Genomic DNA, 23,942 nt, shown 5'->3' on the forward strand with positions numbered 1-23,942 from the left:
TCCGAGTCCATGGTTCTTGCCCGGAAAAGGGTGGAGTGTCATGTCCGGGCTGGGGAGGAGATCTTGCCCCAAGTGGAGGAGTTCAAGTACCTCGGAGTCTTGTTCACGAGTGAGGGAAGAGTGGATGGTGAGATCGACAGGCGGATCGGTGCGGCGTCTTCAGTAATGCGGACGCTGTATCGATCCGTTGTGGTGAAGAAGGAGCTGAGCCGGAAGGCAAAGCTCTCAATTTACCGGTCGATCTACGTTCCCATCCTCACCTATGGTCATGAGCTTTGGGTTATGACCGAAAGGACAAGATCACGGGTACAAGCGGCCCAAATGAGTTTCCTCCGCCGGGTGGCGGGGCTCTCCCTTAGAGATAGGGTGAGAAGCTCTGTCATCCGGGGGGAGCTCAAAGTAAAGCCGCTGCTCCTCCACATCGAGAGGAGCCAGATGAGGTGGTTCGGGCATCTAGTCAGGATGCCACCCGAGCGCCTCCCTAGGGAGTTGTTTAGGGCACGTCCGACCGGTAGGAGGCCACGAGGAAGACCCAGGACACGTTGGGAAGACTATGTCTCCCGGCTGGCCTGGGAACGCTTCGGGATCCCCCGGGAGGAGCTGGACCAAGTGGCTGGGGAGAGGGAAGTCTGGGCTTCCCTGCTTAGGCTGCTGCCCCCGCGACCCGACCTCGGATAAGCGGAAGAAGATGGATGGATGGATGGATCTCGGAATGAAGTGATTGTCTTGCTGCTGTCTCCTCCCATTCAACATAAGTAATGTTGAATGGGACCGTACAAGAGTACGGTCTGGAGTATCCTGTGTCGAGGTAACAATCAAAGAAGGGACTCGGTTGTCGTATTAACGAGCAGTTCTATTCACGACCTTGCAGCTACTCCTAGTGCTAACTGCTAGCCTCAGGCACGTACGCAGATTGTCGTAACTTGAAGACGCGCAGCAACCAGTATATACCACAACATGGAGGGCAGAACAGCTCCATTCAAAAAGAGAGGTAAAACAAAAGTAGTGAACAGAAGGAAAAATTGGTAAATAAATAAGGTGACAACATCGAACAAGCCGAAATCCACAGAGCCATGTTTGTTTACAGCAACATGTGTCGCGCATGTTAAGAAAAGTATTCCGATTTAACATGTGACGCATGAAACCGCACGTCATAATCGGATCATTTATTTCAGGGTCCATGTGCATCCTCACACGAGCCCTCCTTCCTCCTTTCTAGTCATCCGGGTCCTCCATACATCCAGTCGCTGTTGTGCGAACCTTTGAGCTCCTGCAGTTAGCTTTTGATGTTGTTCAGCTGGGACTAGTGCGAAATGCAAAAAATATCTACGGTGGTGTTATTTTCGAACGGCAAACGATTACCATTTAACTCTCCAAAAATATCAACTGCTCATAAAGTCGAACTTGAAATGGTCACGACTTATAAGTACTCGGGGATTGTCAGAGACGAGAACTTGTATTTTAAGTTACACATAGAAAAGGGTGGAGTGCCATCTCCGGGTTGGGGAGGAGATCTTGCCCCAAGTGGAGGAGTTCAAGTACCTCGGAGTCTTGTTCACGAGTGAGGGAAGAGTGGATGGTGAGATCGACAGGCGGATCGGTGCGGCGTCTTCAGTAATGCGGACGCTGTATCGATCCATTGTGGTGAAGAAGGAGCTGAGCCGGAAGGCAAAGCTCTCAATTTACCGGTCGATCTACGTTCCCATCCTCACCTATGGTCATGAGCTTTGGGTTATGACCGAAAGGACAAGATCACGGGTACAAGCGGCCCAAATGAGTTTCCTCCGCCGGGTGGCGGGGCTCTCCCTTAGAGATAGGGTGAGAAGCTCTGCCATCCGGGGGGAGCTCAAAGTAAAGCCGCTGCTCCTCCACATGGAGAGGAGCCAGATGAGGTGGTTCGGGCATCTGGTCAGGATGCCACCCGAGCGCCTCCCTAGGGAGGTGTTTAGGGCACGTCCGACCGGTAGACCCAGGACACGTTGGGAAGACTATGTCTCCCGGCTGGCCTGGGAACGCCTCGGGGTCCCACGGGAAGAGCTGGGCGAAGTGGCTGGGGAGAGGGAAGTCTGGGCTTCCCTGCTTAGGCTGCTGCCCCCGCGACCCGACCTCGGATAAGCGGAAGAAGATGGATGGATGGACATAGAAAAACCTGTGGCTAATGTTAAAACTAAATTGGGATTTTTCTTTAGAAACAAGTCCTGTTTTCCCCTAAAAGTTAGGAAATGCTTGATTCTGACCACTCTCAGGCCTCTGCTAGATAATGGAGACTTGCTTATTTGAAAAACTGGATCTTGTACATCACCGGCCCTTATGTTTTATTACTGCTTGTGACAACCTTGTCCATCATTGCACTTTGTATGCAAAGGCAAACTCTCCACCTTTAACAGTACGCAGACTTTCTCGATGGTTGTCCATCCATCCATCCATCCTCTTCCGCTTATCCGAGGTCGGGTCGCGGGGGCAGCAGCTTAAGCAGGGAAGCCCAGACTTCCCTCTCCCCAGCCACTTCGTCCAGCTCCTCCCGGGGGATCCCGAGGCGTTCCCAGGCCAGCCGGGAGAGATAGTCTTCCCAGCGTGTCCTGGGTCTTCCCCGTGGCCTCCTACCGGTCGGACGTGCCCGAAACCCCTTCCTAGGGAGGCGTTCGGGTGGCATCCTGACCAGATGCCCGAACTACCTCATCTGGCTACTCTCGATGTGGAGGAGCAGCGGCTTTACTTTGAGCTCCCCCCGGATGGCAGAGCTTCTCACCCTATCTCTAAGGGAGAGACCCGCCACTCGGCGGAGGAAACTCATTTGGGCCGTTTGTACCCGTGATCTTGTCCTTTCGGTCATGACCCAAAGCTCATGACCATAGGTGAGGATGGGAACGTAGATCGACCGGTAAATCGAGAGCTTTGCCTTCCGGCTCAGCTCCTTCTTCACCACAACGGATCGATACAGCGTCCGCATTACTGAAGACGCCGCACCGATCCGCCTGTCGATCTCACCATCCACTCTTCCCTCACTCGTGAACAAGACTGCGAGGTACTTGAACTCCTCCACTTGGGGCAAGATCTCCTCCCCAACCCGGAGATGGCACTCCACCCTTTTCCGGGAGAGAACCATGGACTCGGACTTGGAGGTGCTGATTCCCATCCCAGTCGCTTCACACTCGGCTGCGAACCGATCCAACGAGAGCTGAAGATCCTGGCCGGAGGAAGCCATCAGGACCACATCATCTGCAAATAGCAGAGACCTAATCCTGCAGCCACCATCGATGGTTGTGTGTTATATATAAATCCCTCCTTAGTCTGGTTCCCCCTTATTTGTGTTCCTTTATGTGTAGAGACTCCAGTCGCTACAGTTTGCAGTCACAGGACATCCCTGGCATGTTAGTTCCTTGAGCCAACACAAATCTTGGGGGAAAAAGCTTTCAGATACGCTGCTCCACGGTCATGGAATAACTTAGACAAGGATCTGAGGCCCGTTTACACTAAGCTGGATAAGGTTATCCAGGGTAAATCCCACCTAACCTAACACAATGGTCGTTTAAGACCCTCTCCCCCCTCTGTCCGCTAGCACAACGTGACCTAGTACGCATGTTGGGAAAATGTGCAGGTCATAGTCACCTCCAGTGTTGTTAAATGTAACTTATGTGAACAATATCCAGTGTTGTGCTATTTCAATGAAGTGGAATCCAGTGTGACTATTGTAGTGAATCACACCTGAGACATCACACATGAATCACATCTTTATTACACACCTAAACAATGTGATAAAGAACATTTGACATCAATCAATCTAGGGATGTAGATATCTGCTCAGGACACTCCTCACTCTTTTGCCTTCACCTTCATTGTCCATTCCTTTCTGCTGACTTGATATACTCTGGACCTAGACGTTGAGTCCGGGACATACATAACTGATACAGTCTGCTTTGCCAGTCCAAAAGCATTCGCCATTTTCCACAGTCTCGTTGTCTCTCCTTCGACAAATGGCCAAAGTTTTTGGCTAAGTCGAATCACAGCTGACCTGGACATTGGAAAGTTCTCTTGCCGTCTGAGAAGTGTTGTATCCCGAATAGCTGCAATGGCTTTCTCTTAAGGTATTCATGTGTGATTTCCACAAGTGTCTGTACATGTAGACGAAGGAGAAACACAGCCATGTCTGGATGACTCGCCTCCATATTTCCAGTGGTTAGCTCCGAGTTTCGAAACCTCTCCGGACTCAGTTTGTAAACCATCAATGAGTCCATACAAAGCTAAGAGTCGGCGATTCAAGAAATACACGGCACACATACCCGTGTCAACATTTTTCCGAGGAGGGGAACCTTAAACGCTGGTTTAGTGTGGCTGAAACCAGGCTTAGGCCAAATAATTATTCCTTTAAAGGGGAACATTATCACCAGACCTATGTAAGCGTCAATATATACCTTGATGTTGCAGAAAAAAGACCATATATTTTTTTAACCGATTTCCGAACTCTAAATGGGTGAATTTTGGCGAATTAAACACCTTTCTAATATTCGCTCTCGGAGCGATGACGTCACAACGTGGCGTCACATCGGGAAGCAATCCGCCATTTTCTCAAACACCGGGTCAAATCAGCTCTGTTATTTTCCGTTTTTTTCGACTGTTTTCCGTACCTTGGAGACATCATGTGTCACGTTCAAACACTGAGGACATCTATTAAACAAGACAAAAGGCAAGGAATCAAACAGAGACAGAATTCAATTTGGACTCAATATTGAGGAGAGACATGGCCACTGCACTCTCTGTACAGTCCTGCACCACGCTCTGACCAAGAAGGTTTTCGTCTTCTCTTTTATTCAGATGTTCAATGTTCACGCACCAACACATGTCTCAGCAGAAATAGGAAGTATGCAAAACAGTCATTGTTTTCGGTCTCATTGAAGACCAAGAAGAGGATGTCTCGGGCTGGGCTCTTCCTGGATCCAGCTGGGGCAGGTGTTGGAGGACAATGGATAACCCCTCCCGTCTCCTGACCACAGCGACTTCAAGAGGGCAGCGGGTCATAAATAGCGTTGACCTCGGTTACCAAATAGTTGGAAGAGAGTTTGTGAAATACTTCAAAGAGAGTTCGTTTAACACTTCAAAGAGAGTTCCTCTGGAAGTTGAGCAGATCCTGCCATCTTTCCGTGTTGAAATCACAGTGGAGTTTCACGAGCCTTCTTCCTCTTGTTAGGCCTCGAAAGACAGCCTTCATCTTCTCATCAGGAACATAATGTAATACAATGTTTCTTTTGTGATAACTTACAAACAATTATTCCAACATCATGCCTCGTCGGTGTGTTGTCGGAGGGTGTAACAACACCAACAGGGACGGATTCAAGTTGCACCAGTGGCCCAAAGATGCCAAAATGGCAAGAAATTGGACGTTTGTTCCGCACACTTTACCCACGAAAGCTATGCTACGACAGAGATGGCAAGAATGTGTGGATATCCTGCGACACTCAAAGCAGATGCATTTCCAACCATAAAGTCAAAGAAATGTGCCGCCAGACCCCCATTGAATGTGCCGGAGTGTGTGAGCAATTCAGGGACAAAGGACCTCGCTAGCACGGCAAGCAATGGCGGCAGTTTGTTCCCGCAGACGAGCGAGCTAAACCCCCTGGATGTCTTGGCTCACACCGTCCCGAAGATGATCAAGAGAAGAATATCGACCCTAGCTTCCCTGGCCTGCTGACATGAGGGTATGTCTACAGAATATATTAATTGATGAAAACTGGGCTGTCTGCACTCTCAAAGTGCATGTTGTTGCCAAATGTATTTCATATGCTGTAAACCTAGTTCATAGTTGTTAGTTTCCTTTAATGCCAAACAAACACATACCAATCGTTGGTTAGAAGGCGATCGCCCAATTCGTCCTCGCTTTCTCCCGTGTCGCTGGCTGTCGTGTCGTTTTCCTCGGTTTCGCTTGCATACGGTTCAAACCGATATGGCTCAATAGCTTCAGTTTCTTCTTCAATTTGGTTTTGGCTACCTGCCTCCACACTACAACCATCCGTTTCAATACATGCGTAATCTGTTGAATCGCTTAAGCCGCTGAAATCCGAGTCTGAATCCGAGCTAATGTCGCTATAGCTTGCTGTTCTTTCCGCCATGTTTGTTTGTGTTGGCTTCACTATGTGACGTCACAGGAAAATGGACGGGTGGTTAAAATCAGGCACTTTGAAGCTTTTTTTAGGGATATTGCGTGATGGGTAAAATTTTGAAAAAATAAATAAGCCACTGGGAACTGATTTTAAATGGTTTTAACCATTCTGAAATTGTGATAATGTTCCCCTTTAAGGGCTTAGTGTAGACAAAGCCTGAGACTACCTGAGCTGATCACTTTGGGGAAATTTCCGGCCATTTCAAAGGATCCAGAAACTGTTTCTATTGTTTCTATTGACTGCAAGAAGTCAATCTGCACTTGCCATGGTGTTGTTCACACTGACTGTCTCTGCCGTCACCATGCTGCCACGTCTGTGGGTAGAACCACCAAGCTAACCTCTGTTCTAATAAGAGTGCTGGGGAGGGTTGGATCCAGGTGTGAGGTTGTGGGGGTGTTATCAGGTTTATGACTGGATAGGACAGCTTAATGCTGCAGCGTGGTAGCTAGCTGCACAGTAATAAAGTGCACTGCTGTTCAGGTTGAGCTTTGGGATGATCAGTTGGCACTGTTCGTTCACTGAGGCGCTCCCTTTGATCTCCACGTCCACACCCTTCTCTAGGAAGCCTTGTCTGTTGTACAGGTACCCCAGGAGCTGCATCTGCACCTCCACGTTCTTGTACCAGAGGATCATGTCGTAGCTCGGCACGCTATGACTACAATTGATGGTGGCCGTCTCTCCTGTCTTCTCGATGAAGTCACCAGGAGTCTGCAGGACTTTTTCTCCTGATGAAAAGACGACAAATGTGACAAAAAACGGACTAATTCCAGCACAAAGTGTGAGCTCCGTTGTTACCTGAGAGCAGAGCAGTGCAGGCAGCAAAGCTGAGGAACAAGAGCACCACCATGTCTTTGGGATTATTAAGTCGCTGTCATCAGTACTTGTCTACTAAAGGGCTGCACCAGATGTGGGCGGGGTCAGGTTTTGCAAGCGATCAGGGTAAAATTAAAATTTTTTGGCCTAAAAAGACAACACAGTACAGTCACATCCCCCTCTGATGGCGGATGTGAGCATTGCTCGTCTATGACATAGACTTCTCCTACCAACATGGGAGAATGGCAGCAACTTATACTGGATATTATACATACAATATTATACAAATATTTATTAAAAACATAAATGTGGTAAACAATCTCACCTGCCCACTGAACTATGTAAAACATGTCCACGCACTATACACAATTCTATCTAACAAATCTATTTTGTCCACTAGCGACGCTGAGATCATTATTCATGCGTTCATTACGTCTCGTCTCGACTACGGTAACGCATACTTGCCAACCTTGAGACCTCCGATTTCGGGGGGTGGGGGTGGGGGGCGTGGTCGGGGGTGGGGCGAAGGCGTGGTTGGGGGTGTGGTTAAGATATATATATATAAGAAATACTTGACTTTCCGTGAAGTCTAGCTATATATATATATATATTTTATTACATATATATATATTAGAGATGCGCGGATAGGCAATTATTTCATCCGCAACCGCATCAGAAAGTCGTCAACCATCCACAATCCACCCGATCTAACATTTGATCAGAACCGCATCCGCCCGCACCCGCCCGTTGTTATATATCTAATATAGACGATGCAAGGCATTAGTGAGGTTATAAAGCTTTTGCCTGTTAAAGAAAGGAGACTGATCCAATGCAGCACAGACATTCGCGTGCCACGCTGTCACGACCCAGACGCACACCAGTGCGCAATCATATGGGAGCCGCGCTGAGCGCACCTCCAAGCGCGTCTCGCTGCCGGCGACGGCCGGGTATGGGCCCGACGCTCCAGCGCCATCCATTTTCAGGGCTAGTTGATTCGGCAGGTGGGTTGTTACACACTCCTTAGCGGGTTCCGACTTCCATGGCCACCGTCCTGCTGTCTATATCAACCAGGGTGAGCCCCACCCCTTTTGTGAGCGCACTGCGCGCGGAGTGACCCCTGTTACGCGCCCCCGGCAACAGGGGTGGCGGGCAGGTAAGCTGCGCGGGCAGGTAAGCTGCGCGGGCAGGTAAGCTGCGCGGGCGGAGCGCGCGGAGTGACCCCTGTTACGAGCCCCCGGCCACGGGGGTGGCGGGCAGGTAAGCTGCTTACCTGCTGCGCGTGACGCCGGCCGCGGAGAAGGCGGACGAGGCGGGGTGTCGGTGCGGTGGGCGCGGTGGTGACCCTGGACGTGCGTCGGGCCCTTCTCGCGGATCGCCTCAGCTACGGCTCCCGGTGGGGCCCTCTCGGGGGAAGGGGCCTCGGTCCCGGACCCCGGCGAGGCGTCCCTTCTCTGCTCTGTAAAAGTGTCCATCTCTTTTTCTTCTTCTTCTGTTGTGGCATATGCTGCAGGTGCCTGCTCGTTTTTCGTATGTGGGTAACAACATTTAACTATGTATATATATTTACCAATTGGTTTAACTGCCACCCGCCTGAATCTATTTAAAATCTAATTTTTTTTTAACCACCCGACCCGACCCGACCCGCGGATAAAATCTAATTTTTTTAAATTTCATCCGCCCGATCTGCGGATAATCCGCGGACTCCGCGGTTGTGCCCGCAAACTGCGCATCTCTAATATATATATATATATATATATATATATATATATATATATATATATATATATATATATATATATATATATATATATATATATATATATATATATGTATATATATATAAAAGAAATACTTGAATTTCAGTGTTCATTTATTTACACATATACACACACATAACACTCATCTACTCATTGTTGAGTTAAGGGTTGAATTGTCCAGTCTTGTTCTATTCTCTGTCACTATTTCAGAACGCACACATTATACAAATATACATTATAAAATCAATAAGAAAACGGGAGCTCTAATTTGGGAGTCTGAATTAGGATCAGAAGTTCCTATATAAACATTGCGCGCTCACGTCGCCTTTTTGTATTGATTACTGCAGCTGTGCACTGGATTCATTCACAAATACAAACTACAACTCACAAACACTTTAGAGTTAGGCTCCACCATCAGAATGTGTACTTAAACTTATAAAGATCACATGGATATTATTCAGTGAGTTGATTCACCAAAACTAACCTGTTATACAGGAGGAAAAAGCACACAGGATGTTTCAATTGTTCAGACTGGTTGCGCTCATCAGAATGACAAGACACTTCCGGTCTGCAGGTGATAGCATTCAATTGGGAAGAAACGCCCTACTGCCCCCTACTGACCAATGTGAATACTTATAAATGTGTCATGACAGCTCCAAAAACGAATTCAAACCACAAAATAAAATAAATAAATCAACACAAAAATGTGACACATTATGGGTGGGTCACATATGCATGTACAGTAGATGGCAGTATTGTCCTGTTTAAAAGTGTCACAACATTGCTGTTTACGGCAGACGAACTGCTTTACTGTAGACGAAAACATGACTGCTGTTGTTGTGTGTTGTTACCGCGCTGGGAGGACGTTAATGAAACTGCCTAACAATAAACACACATAAGAAACCGAGAACTCGCCCTCCATCATTAGCTGTTTATATTGTGGGAAAGCGGACGTGTGAACAGGCTGTCAACACGCCACTCAGGTCCGCATGGAGCTGGAGGGGGCGTGGCCTCCAGCTTCGCCTGAATCTCGGGAGATTTTCGGGAGAAAATTTGTCCCGGGAGGTTTTCGGGAGAGGCGCTGAATTTCGGGAGTCTCCCGGAAAATCCGGGAGGGTTGGCAAGTATGCGGTAACGTATTATTTTGGGGTCTCCCTATGTCTAGCATTAAAAGATTACAATTGGTACAAAATGCGGCTGCTAGACTTTTGACAAGAACAAGAAAGTTTGATCATATTACGCCTATACTGTATATACCTTTATATACATATATACATATATATATACCTATACTGGCTCACCTGCACTGGCTTCCTGTGCACTTAAGATTTGACTTTAAGGTTTTACTACTTAGGTATAAGTAGGTAAGGTGTTTTTGTTTGTTTGCATGTGTTTGTCATCTTTTTGACGTATTTAGGGTGTTTTTATTTATTTTTTTAATGGATGTGGATGAGTGGTCAGTTGTTTTGCTTGTTGGGCGGAGTCCGTCTCCGTCTCTTCTGGCTTCGCGTTATGTGGTTTGTGGCAGCACAGGCTCCCTGTTTGGTGTGGGTACTGTAACTTTGTTGTTTAGGCGGTGGTGTGCGGGTTTGGAATGGGGAGTGGAGTTTCTTGGTGGGGGGTGGTGTTCACATCTCTTGTTTGCTTGTAGGCATCTGGGCTGACTGGCGGACTGGTGCTGGCTGGCCTCCATAGTCATGTCGGCGTGTGGTTGTCGGTCGCGGTTTTTCTGTCGTTTTGATTTGATCAGGTGGTGCTGGTTGTTGGGGGTTTTGCAACCGTGGTGTTTGCTGCCGTTTGTGGTGCGGGCGGCCGTGGCTGCTGGGTCCGGTGCAACGGGGTGGCCACTGTTGTGGTTTGTGGCAATGAGTGGTGGTTGTTGGGGCTGGATTTGTTTTTGTTGGTTGTCGTGTTGCTTGGCTTGTCCCACCCATCCATCCATCCATCCATCCATTTTCTTCCGCTTATCCAAGGTCGGGTCACGGGGGCAGCAGCCTAAGCAGAGAAGCCCAGACTTCCTTCTCCCCAGCCACTTCGCCCAGCTCCTCCCGGGGGATCTTGAGGCGTTCCCAGGCCAGCTGGGAGACATAGTCTTCCCAACGTGTCCTGGGTCTTCCCGGTCGGACGTGCCCTAAACACCTCCCATGGAGGCGTTCGGGTGGCATCCTGACCAGATGCCCGAACCACCTCATCTGGCTCCTCTCCATGTGGAGGAGCAGCAGCTTTACTTTGAGTTCCTCCCGGATGACAGAGCTTCTCACCCTATCTCTAAGGGAGAGACCCGCCACCCGGCGGAGGAAACTCATTTGGGCCGCTTGTACCCGTGATCTTGTCCTTTTGGTCATAACCCAAAGCTCATGACCATAGGTGAGGATGGGAACGTAGATCGACCGGTAAATTGAGAGCTTTTCCTTGCGGCTCAGCTCCTTCTTCACCACAACGGATCGATACAGCGTCCGCATTACTGAAGACGCCGCACCGATCCGTCTATTCCTAGTGCCACCCATGACCCTGTAAATAAATTACACATGATTAATGTATATCGATTACAAATTCCTAAATGTGATTAATCAGCTTTTAAAAAATAATCCTGAGAGCCTCCAAATTGTCTGGAGTTTAATGAAATTAATTTGTCAGACAGTACTGGTCACACTGTAATGTTAAGGCTGTGGGTGTGGTATAAAATGGGTAACTTTCCACCTGTGGAATGGTTATCAAAGTATTTTGTTCACTTTCCCAAAGACGTATGGCACTGAAGAGTTCCTATTACTTACTTGCCAACCTTGAGACCTCCGATTTCGGGAGGTGGGGGGTGGCAGGTGGGGGGCGTGGTCGGGGGTGGGGGGTGGGGGGGGGGGGGTTAAGATATATATATATATAAGAAATACTTGACTTTCAGTGAATTCTAGCTATATATATATATATTTTATTACATATATATATATATATATATATATATATATATATATATATATATATATATAAATTAAAGAAATACTTGAATTTCAGTGTTCATTTATTTACACATATACACACACATAACACTCATCTACTCATTGTTGAGTTAAGGGTTGAATTGTCCATCCTTGTTCTATTCTCTGTCATTATTTCAGAACGCACACATTATACAAATATACATTATAAAATCAATAAGAAAACGGGAGCTCTAATTTGGGAGTCTGAATTAGGATCAGAAGTTCCTATATAAACATTGCGCACTCACGTCGCCTTTTTGTATTGATTACTGCAGCTGTGCACTGGATTCATTCACAAATACAAACTACAACTCACAAACACTTTAGAGTTAGGCTCCACCATCAGAATGTGTACTTAAACTTATAAAGATCACATGGATATTATTCAGTGAGTTGATTCACCAAAACTAACCTGTTATACAGGAGGAAAAAGCACACAGGACGTTTCAATTGTTCACAGACTGGTCGCGCTCATCAGAATGACAAGACACTTCCGGTCTGCAGGTGATAGCATTCAATTGGGAAGAAACGCCCTACTGCCCCCTACTGACCAATGTGAATACTGATAAATGTGGAATGACAGCTCCAAAAACGAATTCAAACCACAAAATAAAATGTCACAAAAATGTGACACATTATGGGTGGGTCACATATGCATGTACAGTAGATGGCAGTATTGTCCTGTTTAAAAGTGTCACAACATTGCTGTTTACGGCAGACCAACTGCTTTACGGTAGACAAAAACATGACTGCTGTTGTTGTGTGTTGTTACCGCGCTGGGAGGACGTTAATGAAACTGCCTAACAATAAACCCACATAAGAAACCAAGAACTCGCCCTCGATCATTAGCTGTTTATATTGTGGGAAAGCGGACGTGTGAACAGGCTGTCAACACGCCACTCAGGTCCGCGTGGAGCTGGAGGGGGCGTGGCCTCCAGCTCCGCCTGAATTTCGGGAGATTTTCGGGAGAAAATTTGTCCCGGGAGGTTTTCGGGAGAGGCGCTGAATTTCGGGAGTCTCCCGGAAAATCCGGGAGGGTTGGCAAGTATGTCCTATTAGGGCACAGAAATACCCGGCTGTGAGGGACCCTCGTTTCACCGCCCCTGGTGACTTGTCAGTGCCAGAACCCGTCCAAGTGTAGCTGCCACTCAGGTACATGCTAGCAGCGACTGGTATTGACCGGTAACTTCAACGTCGGACCCATTTGAGTGAAATGATTAGTTACCAGCAGACGGCAGTCACGCATTAGCAGAGAGATCCGGTACCAGAACGTTGCTCTGCAGTCAGGGCGGTTGTAGCGGCAGATGACTTCAGCACTTTTTCCCGAGGAGCTCAGGCGGAGACCTTACCTTGTACACTTCAGCTTTTATTATTAGCTCCGACCAAGCATGCAGAGTTGGTAGGGTGTAATGCTTCTAACACTGACTGTCTCTGCCGTCACCACGTCTGTGGGTAGAACCACCAGACTAACCTCCGTTCTAATAAGAGTGCTGGGGATGGTTGGATCCAGGTGTGAGGTTGTGGGGGTGTTATCAGGTTTATGACTTGATAGGACAGCTTAATGCTGCAGCGTGGTAGCTAGCTGCACAGTAATAAAGAGCACTGCTGTTCAGGTTGAGCTTTGGGATGATCAGTTGGCACTGTTCATTCACTGAGGCGCTCCCTTTGATCTCCACGTCCACACCCTTCTCTGGGAAGCCTTTGTTGTAAGACATGTAGCCCATGGACTGCATCTGCACCTCCACGTTCTTGTACCAGAGGATCACGTCGTAGCCCTCAATGCTGTGAGAACATTGGATGGTGGCCGTCTCTCCCGTCTTCTTCAACATGTCACTGGGAGTCTGCTTGACTTTCTCTCCTGCTGAAAAGGTCAAGAATCAAATAAGAAATAAGAGTTGTAGGTAAGTGTGAGCTCCGTTGTTACCTGAGAGCAGAGCAGTGCAGGCAGCAAAGCTGAGGAACAAGAGCACCACCATGTCTTTGGGATGATTAAGTCGCTGTCATCAGCACTTGTCTACTAAAGGGCTGCACCGCATGTGGGCGGAGTCAGTGGGAGAGGCGTGTCACCATCGTTTCCATGACGATCTGTTAGCGCCTGCTTTAACGAGGGGCCTTCGGTTAAACGCTGTGTGATATTTAAGTCTTTTCACAAACAACAACATGTTTAATGGAAGTCGTCGGAGTTTGTAAGTTGTTTCAGCTTTTGTTTGTGTTTTTTGAAAGTCTAAAGTCTTTTGTTGACTTGTTTTCTGGAATTGTGAGTTGTTTCGACTGTTGTTTGTGTTTTTTGAAATTGTGAAATGTTTTGTTCATTTGTTTTCTGGAATTGTGAGTGGTTTCGGTTTTTGTTATTTTTTGTTTTCTGAAGTTGTCAAGCGTTTTGTTCATTTGTTTTCTGGAATTGTAGGTTGTTTCGGCTTTTGTTTTTGTGTTTTCTGAAATTGTAGGTTGTTGTTGTTTGTGTTTTGTTAAATTGTAAAGTGATTTGTCAATTTGTTTTCTAAAATTGTAGGTTGTTTTGGCCATTGCTTTTGTGTGTTTTTTTAAATTGTTGAATGTTTTGTTCATTTGTTTTCTGGAATTGTAGGTTGTTTTGGCTATTGTTTGTGTTTTCTGAAATTGTGAAATGTTTTGTTCATTTGTTTTCTGGAATTGTGAGTTGTTTCGGTTTTTGTTATTTTTTGTTTTCTGAAATAGTCAAGCGTTTTGTTCATTTGTTTTCTGGAATTGTAGGTTGTTTCGGCTTTTGTTTTTGTGTTTTCTGAAATTGTAGGTTGTTGCAACTATTGTTTGTGTGTTTTTAAATTGTAAAGCGATTTGTCAATTTGTTTTCTGAAATTGTAGGTTGTTTTGGCCATTGCTTTTGTGTTTTTTTTTAAATTGTTCAATGTTTTGTTCATATGTTTTCTGGAATTGTAGGTTGTTTTGGCTATTGTTTGTGTTTTCTGAAATTGTGAAATGTTTTGTTCATTTGTTTTCTGGAATTGTGAGTGGTTTCGTTTTTTTTTTTGTTTTTTTTTCTGAAGTTGTCAAGCGTTTTGTTCATTTGTTTTCTGGAATTGTAGGTTGTTTCGGCTTTTGTTTTTGTGTTTTCTGAAATTGTAGGTTGTTGCAACTTTTGTTTGTGTGTTTTTAAATTGTAAAGTGATTTGTCAATTTGTTTTCTGAAATTGTAGGTTGTTTTGGCCATTGCTTTTGTGTTTTTTTTTAAATTGTTGAATGTTTTGTTCATTTGTTTTCTGGAATTGTAGGTTGTTTTGGCTATTGTTTGTGTTTTCTGAAATTGTGAAATGTTTTGTTCATTTGTTTTCTGGAATTGTGAGTGGTTTCGGTTTTTGTTATTTTTTGTTTTCTGAAGTTGTCAAGCGTTTTGTTCATTTGTTTTCTGGAATTGTAGGTTGTTTCGGCTTTTGTTTTTGTGTTTTCTGAAATTGTAGGTTGTTTTGGCCATTGCTTTTGTTTGTTTTTTTAAATTGTTGAATGTTTTGTTCATTTGTTTTCTGGAATTGTAGGTTGTTTCGACTGTTGTTTGTGTTTTTTGAAATTGTAAAATGTTTTGTTCATTTGTTTTCTGGAATTGTGAGTGGTTTCGGTTTTTGTTATTTTTTGTTTTCTGAAGTTGTCAAGCGTTTTGTTCATTTGTTTTCTGGAATTGTAGGTTGTTTCGGCTTTTGTTTTTGTGTTTTCTGAAATTGTAGATTGTTGTTTGTGTTTTTTTAAATTGTAAAGTGATTTGTCAATTTGTTTTCTGAAATTGTAGGTTGTTTTGGCTATTGCTTTTGTGGGTTTTTTAAATTGTTGAATGTTTTGTTCATTTGTTTTCTGGAATTGTAGGTTGTTTTGGCTATTGTTTGTGTTTTCTGAAATTGTCAAGCGTTTTGTTCATTTGTTTTCTGGAATTGTAGGTTGTTTCAGCTTTTGTTTTTGTGTTTCCTGAAATTGTAGGTTGTTGCAACTATTGTTTGTGTGTTTGTAAATTGTAAAGTGATTTGTCCATTTGTTTTCTGAAATTGTAGGTTGTTTTGGCCATTGCTTTTGTGTGTTTTTTTTAATTGTTGAATGTTTTGTTCATTTGTTTTCTGGAATTGTAGGTTGTTTTGGCTATTGTTTGTTTTTTCTGAAATTATGAAATGTTTTGTTCATTTGTTTTCTGGAATTGTGAGTTGTTTCGGTTTTTGTTATTTTTTGTTTTCTGAAATTGTCAAGCGTTTTGTTCATTTGTTTTCTGGAATTGTAGGTTGTTTCGGCTTTTGTTTTTGTGTTTTCTGAAATTGTAGGTTGTTGCAACTTTTGTTTGTGTGTTTTTGAATTGTAAAGTGATTTGTCAATTTGTTTTCTGAAATTGTAGGTTGTTTTGGCCATTGCTTTTGTGTTTTTTTTTAAATTGTTGAATGTTTTGTTCATTTGTTTTCTGGAATTGTAGGTTGTTTTGGCTATTGTTTGTGTTTTCTGAAATTGTGAAATGTTTTGTTCATTTGTTTTCTGGAATTGTGAGTGGTTTCGGTTTTTGTTATTTTTTGTTTTCTGAAGTTGTCAAGCGTTTTGTTCATTTGTTTTCTGGAATTGTAGGTTGTTTCGGCTTTTGTTTTTGTGTTTTCTGAAATTGTAGGTTGTTTTGGCCATTGCTTTTGTTTGTTTTTTTAAATTGTTGAATGTTTTGTTCATTTGTTTTCTGGAATTGTAGGTTGTTTCGACTGTTGTTTGTGTTTTTTGAAATTGTAAAATGTTTTGTTCATTTGTTTTCTGGAATTGTGAGTGGTTTCGGTTTTTGTTATTTTTTGTTTTCTGAAGTTGTCAAGCGTTTTGTTCATTTGTTTTCTGGAATTGTAGGTTGTTTCGGCTTTTGTTTTTGTGTTTTCTGAAATTGTAGATTGTTGTTTGTGTTTTTTTAAATTGTAAAGTGATTTGTCAATTTGTTTTCTGAAATTGTAGGTTGTTTTGGCTATTGCTTTTGTGGGTTTTTTAAATTGTTGAATGTTTTGTTCATTTGTTTTCTGGAATTGTAGGTTGTTTTGGCTATTGTTTGTGTTTTCTGAAATTGTCAAGCGTTTTGTTCATTTGTTTTCTGGAATTGTAGGTTGTTTCAGCTTTTGTTTTTGTGTTTCCTGAAATTGTAGGTTGTTGCAACTATTGTTTGTGTGTTTGTAAATTGTAAAGTGATTTGTCCATTTGTTTTCTGAAATTGTAGGTTGTTTTGGCCATTGCTTTTGTGTGTTTTTTTTAATTGTTGAATGTTTTGTTCATTTGTTTTCTGGAATTGTAGGTTGTTTTGGCTATTGTTTGTTTTTTCTGAAATTATGAAATGTTTTGTTCATTTGTTTTCTGGAATTGTGAGTTGTTTCGGTTTTTGTTATTTTTTGTTTTCTGAAATTGTCAAGCGTTTTGTTCATTTGTTTTCTGGAATTGTAGGTTGTTTCGGCTTTTGTTTTTGTGTTTTTTGAAATTGTAGGTTGTTGCAACTATTGTTTGTGTGTTTGTAAATTGTAAAGTGATTTGTCAATTTGTTTTCTGAAATTGTAGGTTGTTTTGGCCATTGCTTTTGTGTTGTTTTTTTTTAATTGTTGAATGTTTTGTTCATTTGTTTTCTGGAATTGTAAGTTGTTTTGGCTATTGTTTGTGTTTTCTGAAATTGTGAATTGTTTTGTTCATTTGTTTTCTGGAATTGTGAGTGGTTTCGGTTTTTGTTATTTTTTGTTTTCTGAAGTTGTCAAGCGTTTTGTTCATTTGTTTTCTGGAATTGTAGGTTGTTTTGGCTTTTGTTTTTGTGTTTTCTGAAATTGTAGGTTGTTGTTGTTTGTGTTTTTTTAAATTGTAAAGTGATTTGTCAATTTGTTTTCTGAAATTGTAGGTTGTTTTGGCTATTGCTTTTGTGTTTTTTTTAAATTGTTGAATGTTTTGTTAATTTGTTTTCTGGAATTGTAGGTTGTTTTGACTATTGTTTGTGTTTTCTGAAATTGTCAAGCGTTTTGTTCATTTGTTTTCTGGAATTGTAGGTTGTTTCGGCTTTTGTTTTTGTGTTTTCTGAAATTGTAGGTTGTTGCAACTATTGTTTGTGTGTTTTTAAATTGTAAAGTGATTTGTCAATTTGTTTTCTGAAATTGTAGGTTGTTTTGGCTATTGCTTTTGTGGGTTTTTTTTAATTGTTGAATGTTTTGTTCATTTGTTTTCTGGAATTTTAGGTTGTTTTGGCTATTGTTTGTGTTTTCTGAAATTGTGAAATGTTTTGTTCATTTGTTTTCTGGAATTGTGAGTTGTTTCGGTTTTTGTTATTTTTTGTTTTCTGAAATTGTCAAGCGTTTTGTTCATTTGTTTTCTGGAATTGTAGGTTGTTTCGGCTTTTGTTTTTGTGTTTTCTGAAATTGTAGGTTGTTTCAACTATTGTTTGTGTGTTTTTAAATTGTAAAGTGATTTGTCAATTTGTTTTCTGAAATTGTAGGTTGTTTTGGCTATTGCTTTTGTGTTTTTTTTAAATTGTTGAATGTTTTGTTCATTTGTTTTCTGGAATTGTAGGTTGTTTTGGCTATTGTTTGTGTTTTCTGAAATTGTGAAATGTTTTGTTCATTTGTTTTCTGGAATTGTGAGTTGTTTCGGTTTTTGTTATTTTTTGTTTTCTGAAATTGTCAAGCGTTTTGTTCATTTGTTTTCTGGAATTGTAGGTTGTTTCGGCTTTTGTTTTTGTGTTTTTTGAAATTGTAGGTTGTTGCAACTATTGTTTGTGTGTTTGTAAATTGTAAAGTGATTTGTCAATTTGTTTTCTGAAATTGTAGGTTGTTTTGGCCATTGCTTTTGTGTTGTTTTTTTTTAATTGTTGAATGTTTTGTTCATTTGTTTTCTGGAATTGTAAGTTGTTTTGGCTATTGTTTGTGTTTTCTGAAATTGTGAAATGTTTTGTTCATTTGTTTTCTGGAATTGTGAGTGGTTTCGGTTTTTGTTATTTTTTGTTTTCTGAAGTTGTCAAGCGTTTTGTTCATTTGTTTTCTGGAATTGTAGGTTGTTTTGGCTTTTGTTTTTGTGTTTTCTGAAATTGTAGGTTGTTGTTGTTTGTGTTTTTTTAAATTGTAAAGTGATTTGTCAATTTGTTTTCTGAAATTGTAGGTTGTTTTGGCTATTGCTTTTGTGTTTTTTTTAAATTGTTGAATGTTTTGTTAATTTGTTTTCTGGAATTGTAGGTTGTTTTGACTATTGTTTGTGTTTTCTGAAATTGTCAAGCGTTTTGTTCATTTGTTTTCTGGAATTGTAGGTTGTTTCGGCTTTTGTTTTTGTGTTTTCTGAAATTGTAGGTTGTTGCAACTATTGTTTGTGTGTTTTTAAATTGTAAAGTGATTTGTCAATTTGTTTTCTGAAATTGTAGGTTGTTTTGGCTATTGCTTTTGTGGGTTTTTTTTAATTGTTGAATGTTTTGTTCATTTGTTTTCTGGAATTTTAGGTTGTTTTGGCTATTGTTTGTGTTTTCTGAAATTGTGAAATGTTTTGTTCATTTGTTTTCTGGAATTGTGAGTTGTTTCGGTTTTTGTTATTTTTTGTTTTCTGAAATTGTCAAGCGTTTTGTTCATTTGTTTTCTGGAATTGTAGGTTGTTTCGGCTTTTGTTTTTGTGTTTTCTGAAATTGTAGGTTGTTTCAACTATTGTTTGTGTGTTTTTAAATTGTAAAGTGATTTGTCAATTTGTTTTCTGAAATTGTAGGTTGTTTTGGCTATTGCTTTTGTGTTTTTTTTAAATTGTTGAATGTTTTGTTCATTTGTTTTCTGGAATTGTAGGTTGTTTTGGCTATTGTTTGTGTTTTCTGAAATTGTGAAATGTTTTGTTCATTTGTTTTCTGGAATTGTGAGTTGTTTCGGTTTTTGTTATTTTTTGTTTTCTGAAATTGTCAAGCGTTTTGTTCATTTGTTTTCTGGAATTGTAGGTTGTTTCGGCTTTTGTTTTTGTGTTTTCTGAAATTGTAGGTTGTTGTTGTTTGTGTTTTCTTAAATTGTAAAGTGATTTGTCAATTTGTTTTCTGAAATTGTAGGTTGTTTTGGCTATTGCTTTTGTGGGTTTTTTAAATTGTTGAATGTTTTGTTCATTTGTTTTCTGGAATTGTAGGTTGTTTCAGCTTTTGTTTTTGTGTTTCCTGAAATTGTAGGTTGTTGCAACTATTGTTTGTGTGTTTGTAAATTGTAAAGTGATTTGTCAATTTGTTTTCTGAAATTGTAGGTTGTTTTGGCCATTGCTTTTGTGTTTTTTTTTTAATTGTTGAATGTTTTGTTCATTTGTTTTCTGGAATTGTAGGTTGTTTTGGCTATTGTTTGTGTTTTCTGAAATTGTGAAATGTTTTTTTCATTTGTTTTCTGGAATTGTGAGTTGTTTCGGTTTTTGTTATTTTTTGTTTTCTGAAGTTGTCAAGCGTTTTGTTCATTTGTTTTCTGGAATTGTAGGTTGTTTCGGCTTTTGTTTTTGTGTTTTCTGAAATTGTAGGTTGTTGTTGTTTGTGTGTTTTTAAATTGTAAAGCGATTTGTCAATTTGTTTTCTGAAATTGTAGGTTGTTTTGGCCATTGCTTTTGTGGGGTTTTTTTAAATTGTTGAATGTTTTGTTCATTTGTTTTCTGGAATTGTAGGTTGTTTTGGCTATTGTTTGTGTTTTCTGAAATTGTGAAATGTTTTTTTCATTTGTTTTCTGGAATTGTGAGTTGTTTCGGTTTTTGTTATTTTTTGTTTTCTGAAGTTGTCAAGCGTTTTGTTCATTTGTTTTCTGGAATTGTAGGTTGTTTCGGCTTTTGTTTTTGTGTTTTCTGAAATTGTAGGTTGTTGCAACTATTGTTTGTGTGTTTTTAAATTGTAAAGTGATTTGTCAATTTGTTTTCTGAAATTGTAGGGTTGTTTTGGCTATTGCTTTCGTGTGTTTTTTTAAATTGTTGAATGTTTTGTTCATTTGTTTTCTGGAATTGTAGGTTGTTTTGGCTATTGTTTGTGTTTTTTGAAATTGTGAAATGTTTTGTTCATTTGTTTTCTGGAATTGTGAGTTGTTTCGGTTTTTGTTATTTTTTGTTTTCTGAAGTTGTCAAGCGTTTTGTTCATTTGTTTTCTGAAATTGTAGGTTGTTTCGGCTTTTGTTTTTGTGTTTTCTGAAATTGTAGGTTGTTGCAACTATTGTTTGTGTGTTTTTAAATTGCAAAGTGATTTGTCAATTTGTTTTCTGAAATTGTAGGTTGTTTTGGCTATTGCTTTTGTGTTTTTTTTTTAAATTGTTGAATGTTTTGTTCATTTGTTTCTGTCATGTCTGTGTAATCATGTTTTGTTTTAGTCATGTTTTTAGTTATTGGACTCTTTAGTTTCTGGCTTTTCACTCCCTTGTCTTGTTTCCATGATTAGCCATTAGTTTCACCTGTTCCACGTTTGGACTCATTGTGCACTCTTGTTTGTCACCATAGCAACCCATTAGTTTTCACCTGTCACGTCACGCACCTGTTTCACGTTTTGAGTCACGCACCTGTTTTCGTTAATCATGTCTGTAGTATTTAAGTTCATTGTTTTCAGTTTGTCTTTCTGGTGACATCCCCGCATTTATGCTTCTGCACACTCTCCACACCCTTATGATCCTTGCTGCTCTTTTTTCATGCCGGTTCCATGCCAAGTAAGTTTTTGTTTATTAAGCCACAGTTAGTGCTTTTTTTTGTTGTTCATAGTTTCTGCCTTTGTGCAAGTATTTGGTTTCATAGCCAAGTCGTTTCTCCGCCACTGTGCGTGCTTTTTTTGTAGTTATAGTGTTTAAATAAATCATGTATTCCCCTTCACGCCACGTGTGGTCCAAATCTTTTGCACCTCGGGAGAACAAACCACGCCATAGTCCAAGTCGTGTCAGTTTTCTGGAATTGTAGGTTGTTTTGGCTATTGTTGGTGTTTTCTGATTGTAAAGTGTTTTGTGTTTTGTTAATTCCTTTTCTGAAATTATAAGTTGTTTTAGTTTTTGATTGTGTGGTTTCTGAAAGTGTAAAGTGTGTTGTGTTTTATTGGTTTGATTTTGAAATTATAAGTTCTTTCAGCTATTGTTTTTGTGGGAGGGGGGGTTAATTGTAAGTTGTTTGCTCTTTTGGTTTTGTGTTCTCTGAAATATAATTTTTTCATGAAATGAACATTTTTTTTGCACTTCCAGGTAGAAAACGCACAGCTAGCATCAGTAATTGTTGACACAGGCCAGGTTTAACTCCTTCTTACACACCATTCCTACTGTCAAGCATGGTGGTGGTAGTATTATGCTCTGGGCCTGTTTTGCTGCCAATGGAACTGCTGCTTTAAATGGGACAATGAAAAAGGAGGATTAGCTCCAAATTGTTCAGGACAAGCTAAAATCATCAGCCCGGAGGTTGGGTCTTGGGCGCAGTTGGGTGTGACAACAGGACAATGACCTCAAAAGTGGTAAAGGAATGGCTAAATCAGGCTAGAATGAAGGTTTTAGAATGGCCTTCCCAAAGTCCTAAATTCCCAAAGGTGTGGACAATGCTGAAGAAACAAGTCCATGTCAGAAAAGCAACACATTTAGCTGAACTGCAGCAATTTAGTGGTCAAGTGGTCAAGCAGAAGCTTGTGGATGGCAAAACCGTCAGTTTTTATATTCCTCCTTCTTGTCTCTGGGTGTGTGCTAAGTCAGGACAGCACACCCTGGCCATAAAATGAGATGTTGGTGTGTAAGTGCCTGGAAAAACTTACATGTTGGCGTTAAGCTAAACAGGTAGTCTCTTCTCACAGATAGGGCTATCACCTTTGCATACCAAGGTGCGATTTATTGCCTGAACTACTCCAGTCCACATGCACGTCTTAGGTTTGCTGTCGCCATGGCAACACGTGGCCCGCCTCCCACTGTCCTCTGTGTCTCATACAGTGCCTCATGTTCGAGACCCAAAGAACGTTCGAAGACAAGGACGCGTTTTCTGATGTGCAGTGCGGTCAAAAAGGTTATGAGTTTGAAGTCTTATTCGGAGAGTACCAAGGTTGGAACACCTTAAAAAGGTGATGAGTTTGAAGTCTATGTTGGAGAGTACCAAGGTTGGAACACCTTAAAAAGGTGATGAGTTTGAAGTCTACGTTGGAGAGTACCAAGGTTGGAACACCTTATAAAGTTTTTGAAGTTTACGTCAGAGAGTACCAAGGTTGGAACACCTTATAAAGGTTTTGAAGTCTATGTCGGAGAGTACCAAGGTTGGAACACCTTAAAAAGGTAATGAGTTTGAAGTCTACGTCGGAGAGTACCAAGGTTGGAACACCTTAAAAAGGTTTCAAAGTCGAGTACCAAGGTTGGAACACCTTAAAAAGGTTATGAGTTTGAAGTCTACGTCGGAGAGTACCAAGGTTGGAACACGTTAAAAAGGTTTTGAAGTCTACGCCAGAGAGTACCAAGGTTGGAACACGTTAAAAAGGTGATGAGTTTGAAGTCTACGTTGAAGAGTACCAAGGTTGGAACACCTTTAAAAAAAGGTGATGAGTTTGAAGTCTACATTGGAGAGTACCAAGGTTGGAACACCTTTACAAAAAGGTGATGAGTTTGAAGTCTACATTGGAGAGTACCAAGGTTGGAACACCTTTAAAAAAAGGTGATGAGTTTGAAGTCTACGTTGAAGAGTACCAAGGTTGGAACACCTTTACAAAAAGGTGATGAGTTTGAAGTCTACATTGGAGAGTACCAAGGTTGGAACACCTTATAAAGGTTTTGAAGTCTATGTCGGAGAGTACCAAGGTTGGAACACCTTAAAAAGGTAATGAGTTTGAAGTCTACGTCGGAGAGTACCAAGGTTGGAACACCTTAAAAAGGTTTCAAAGTCGAGTACCAAGGTTGGAACACCTTAAAAAGGTTATGAGTTTGAAGTCTACGTCGGAGAGTACCAAGGTTGGAACACGTTAAAAAGGTTTTGAAGTCTACGCCAGAGAGTACCAAGGTTGGAACACCTTAAAAAGGTGATGAGTTTGAAGTCTACGTTGAAGAGTACCAAGGTTGGAACACCTTTAAAAAAAGGTGATGAGTTTGAAGTCTACATTGGAGAGTACCAAGGTTGGAACACCTTTAAAAAAAGGTGATGAGTTTGAAGTCTACATTGGAGAGTACCAAGGTTGGAACACCTTTACAAAAAGGTGATGAGTTTGAAGTCTACATTGGAGAGTACCAAGGTTGGAACACCTTTAAAAAAAGGTGATGAGTTTGAAGTCTACGTTGAAGAGTACCAAGGTTGGAACACCTTTACAAAAAGGTGATGAGTTTGAAGTCTACATTGGA

At 41.5% G+C, this 23,942-nt stretch overlaps 1 protein-coding gene across 1 annotated transcript in view; it reads right to left on the reverse strand.

Moving 5' to 3' along the window:
* The window catches only part of LOC133623544 (uncharacterized), a 39,342-nt gene extending 25,666 nt beyond the window's left edge, over nucleotides 1-13,676 (reverse strand). Inside the window, exons 1-4 of the mRNA XM_072916113.1 lie at nucleotides 13,625-13,676; nucleotides 13,240-13,561; nucleotides 10,391-10,572; nucleotides 6,626-6,880 (exon numbers count right to left, since the gene is read on the reverse strand). Coding sequence (XP_072772214.1) covers nucleotides 6,626-6,880; nucleotides 10,391-10,572; nucleotides 13,240-13,561; nucleotides 13,625-13,676 — 811 coding nt within the window. The remainder of the gene's footprint in view (nucleotides 1-6,625; nucleotides 6,881-10,390; nucleotides 10,573-13,239; nucleotides 13,562-13,624) is intronic.
* Nucleotides 13,677-23,942: the final 10,266 nt, after the last annotated feature.

The sequence above is a fragment of the Nerophis lumbriciformis genome, linkage group LG26, assembly GCF_033978685.3.
Source record: "Nerophis lumbriciformis linkage group LG26, RoL_Nlum_v2.1, whole genome shotgun sequence".
Taxonomy (NCBI): domain Eukaryota; kingdom Metazoa; phylum Chordata; class Actinopteri; order Syngnathiformes; family Syngnathidae; genus Nerophis; species Nerophis lumbriciformis.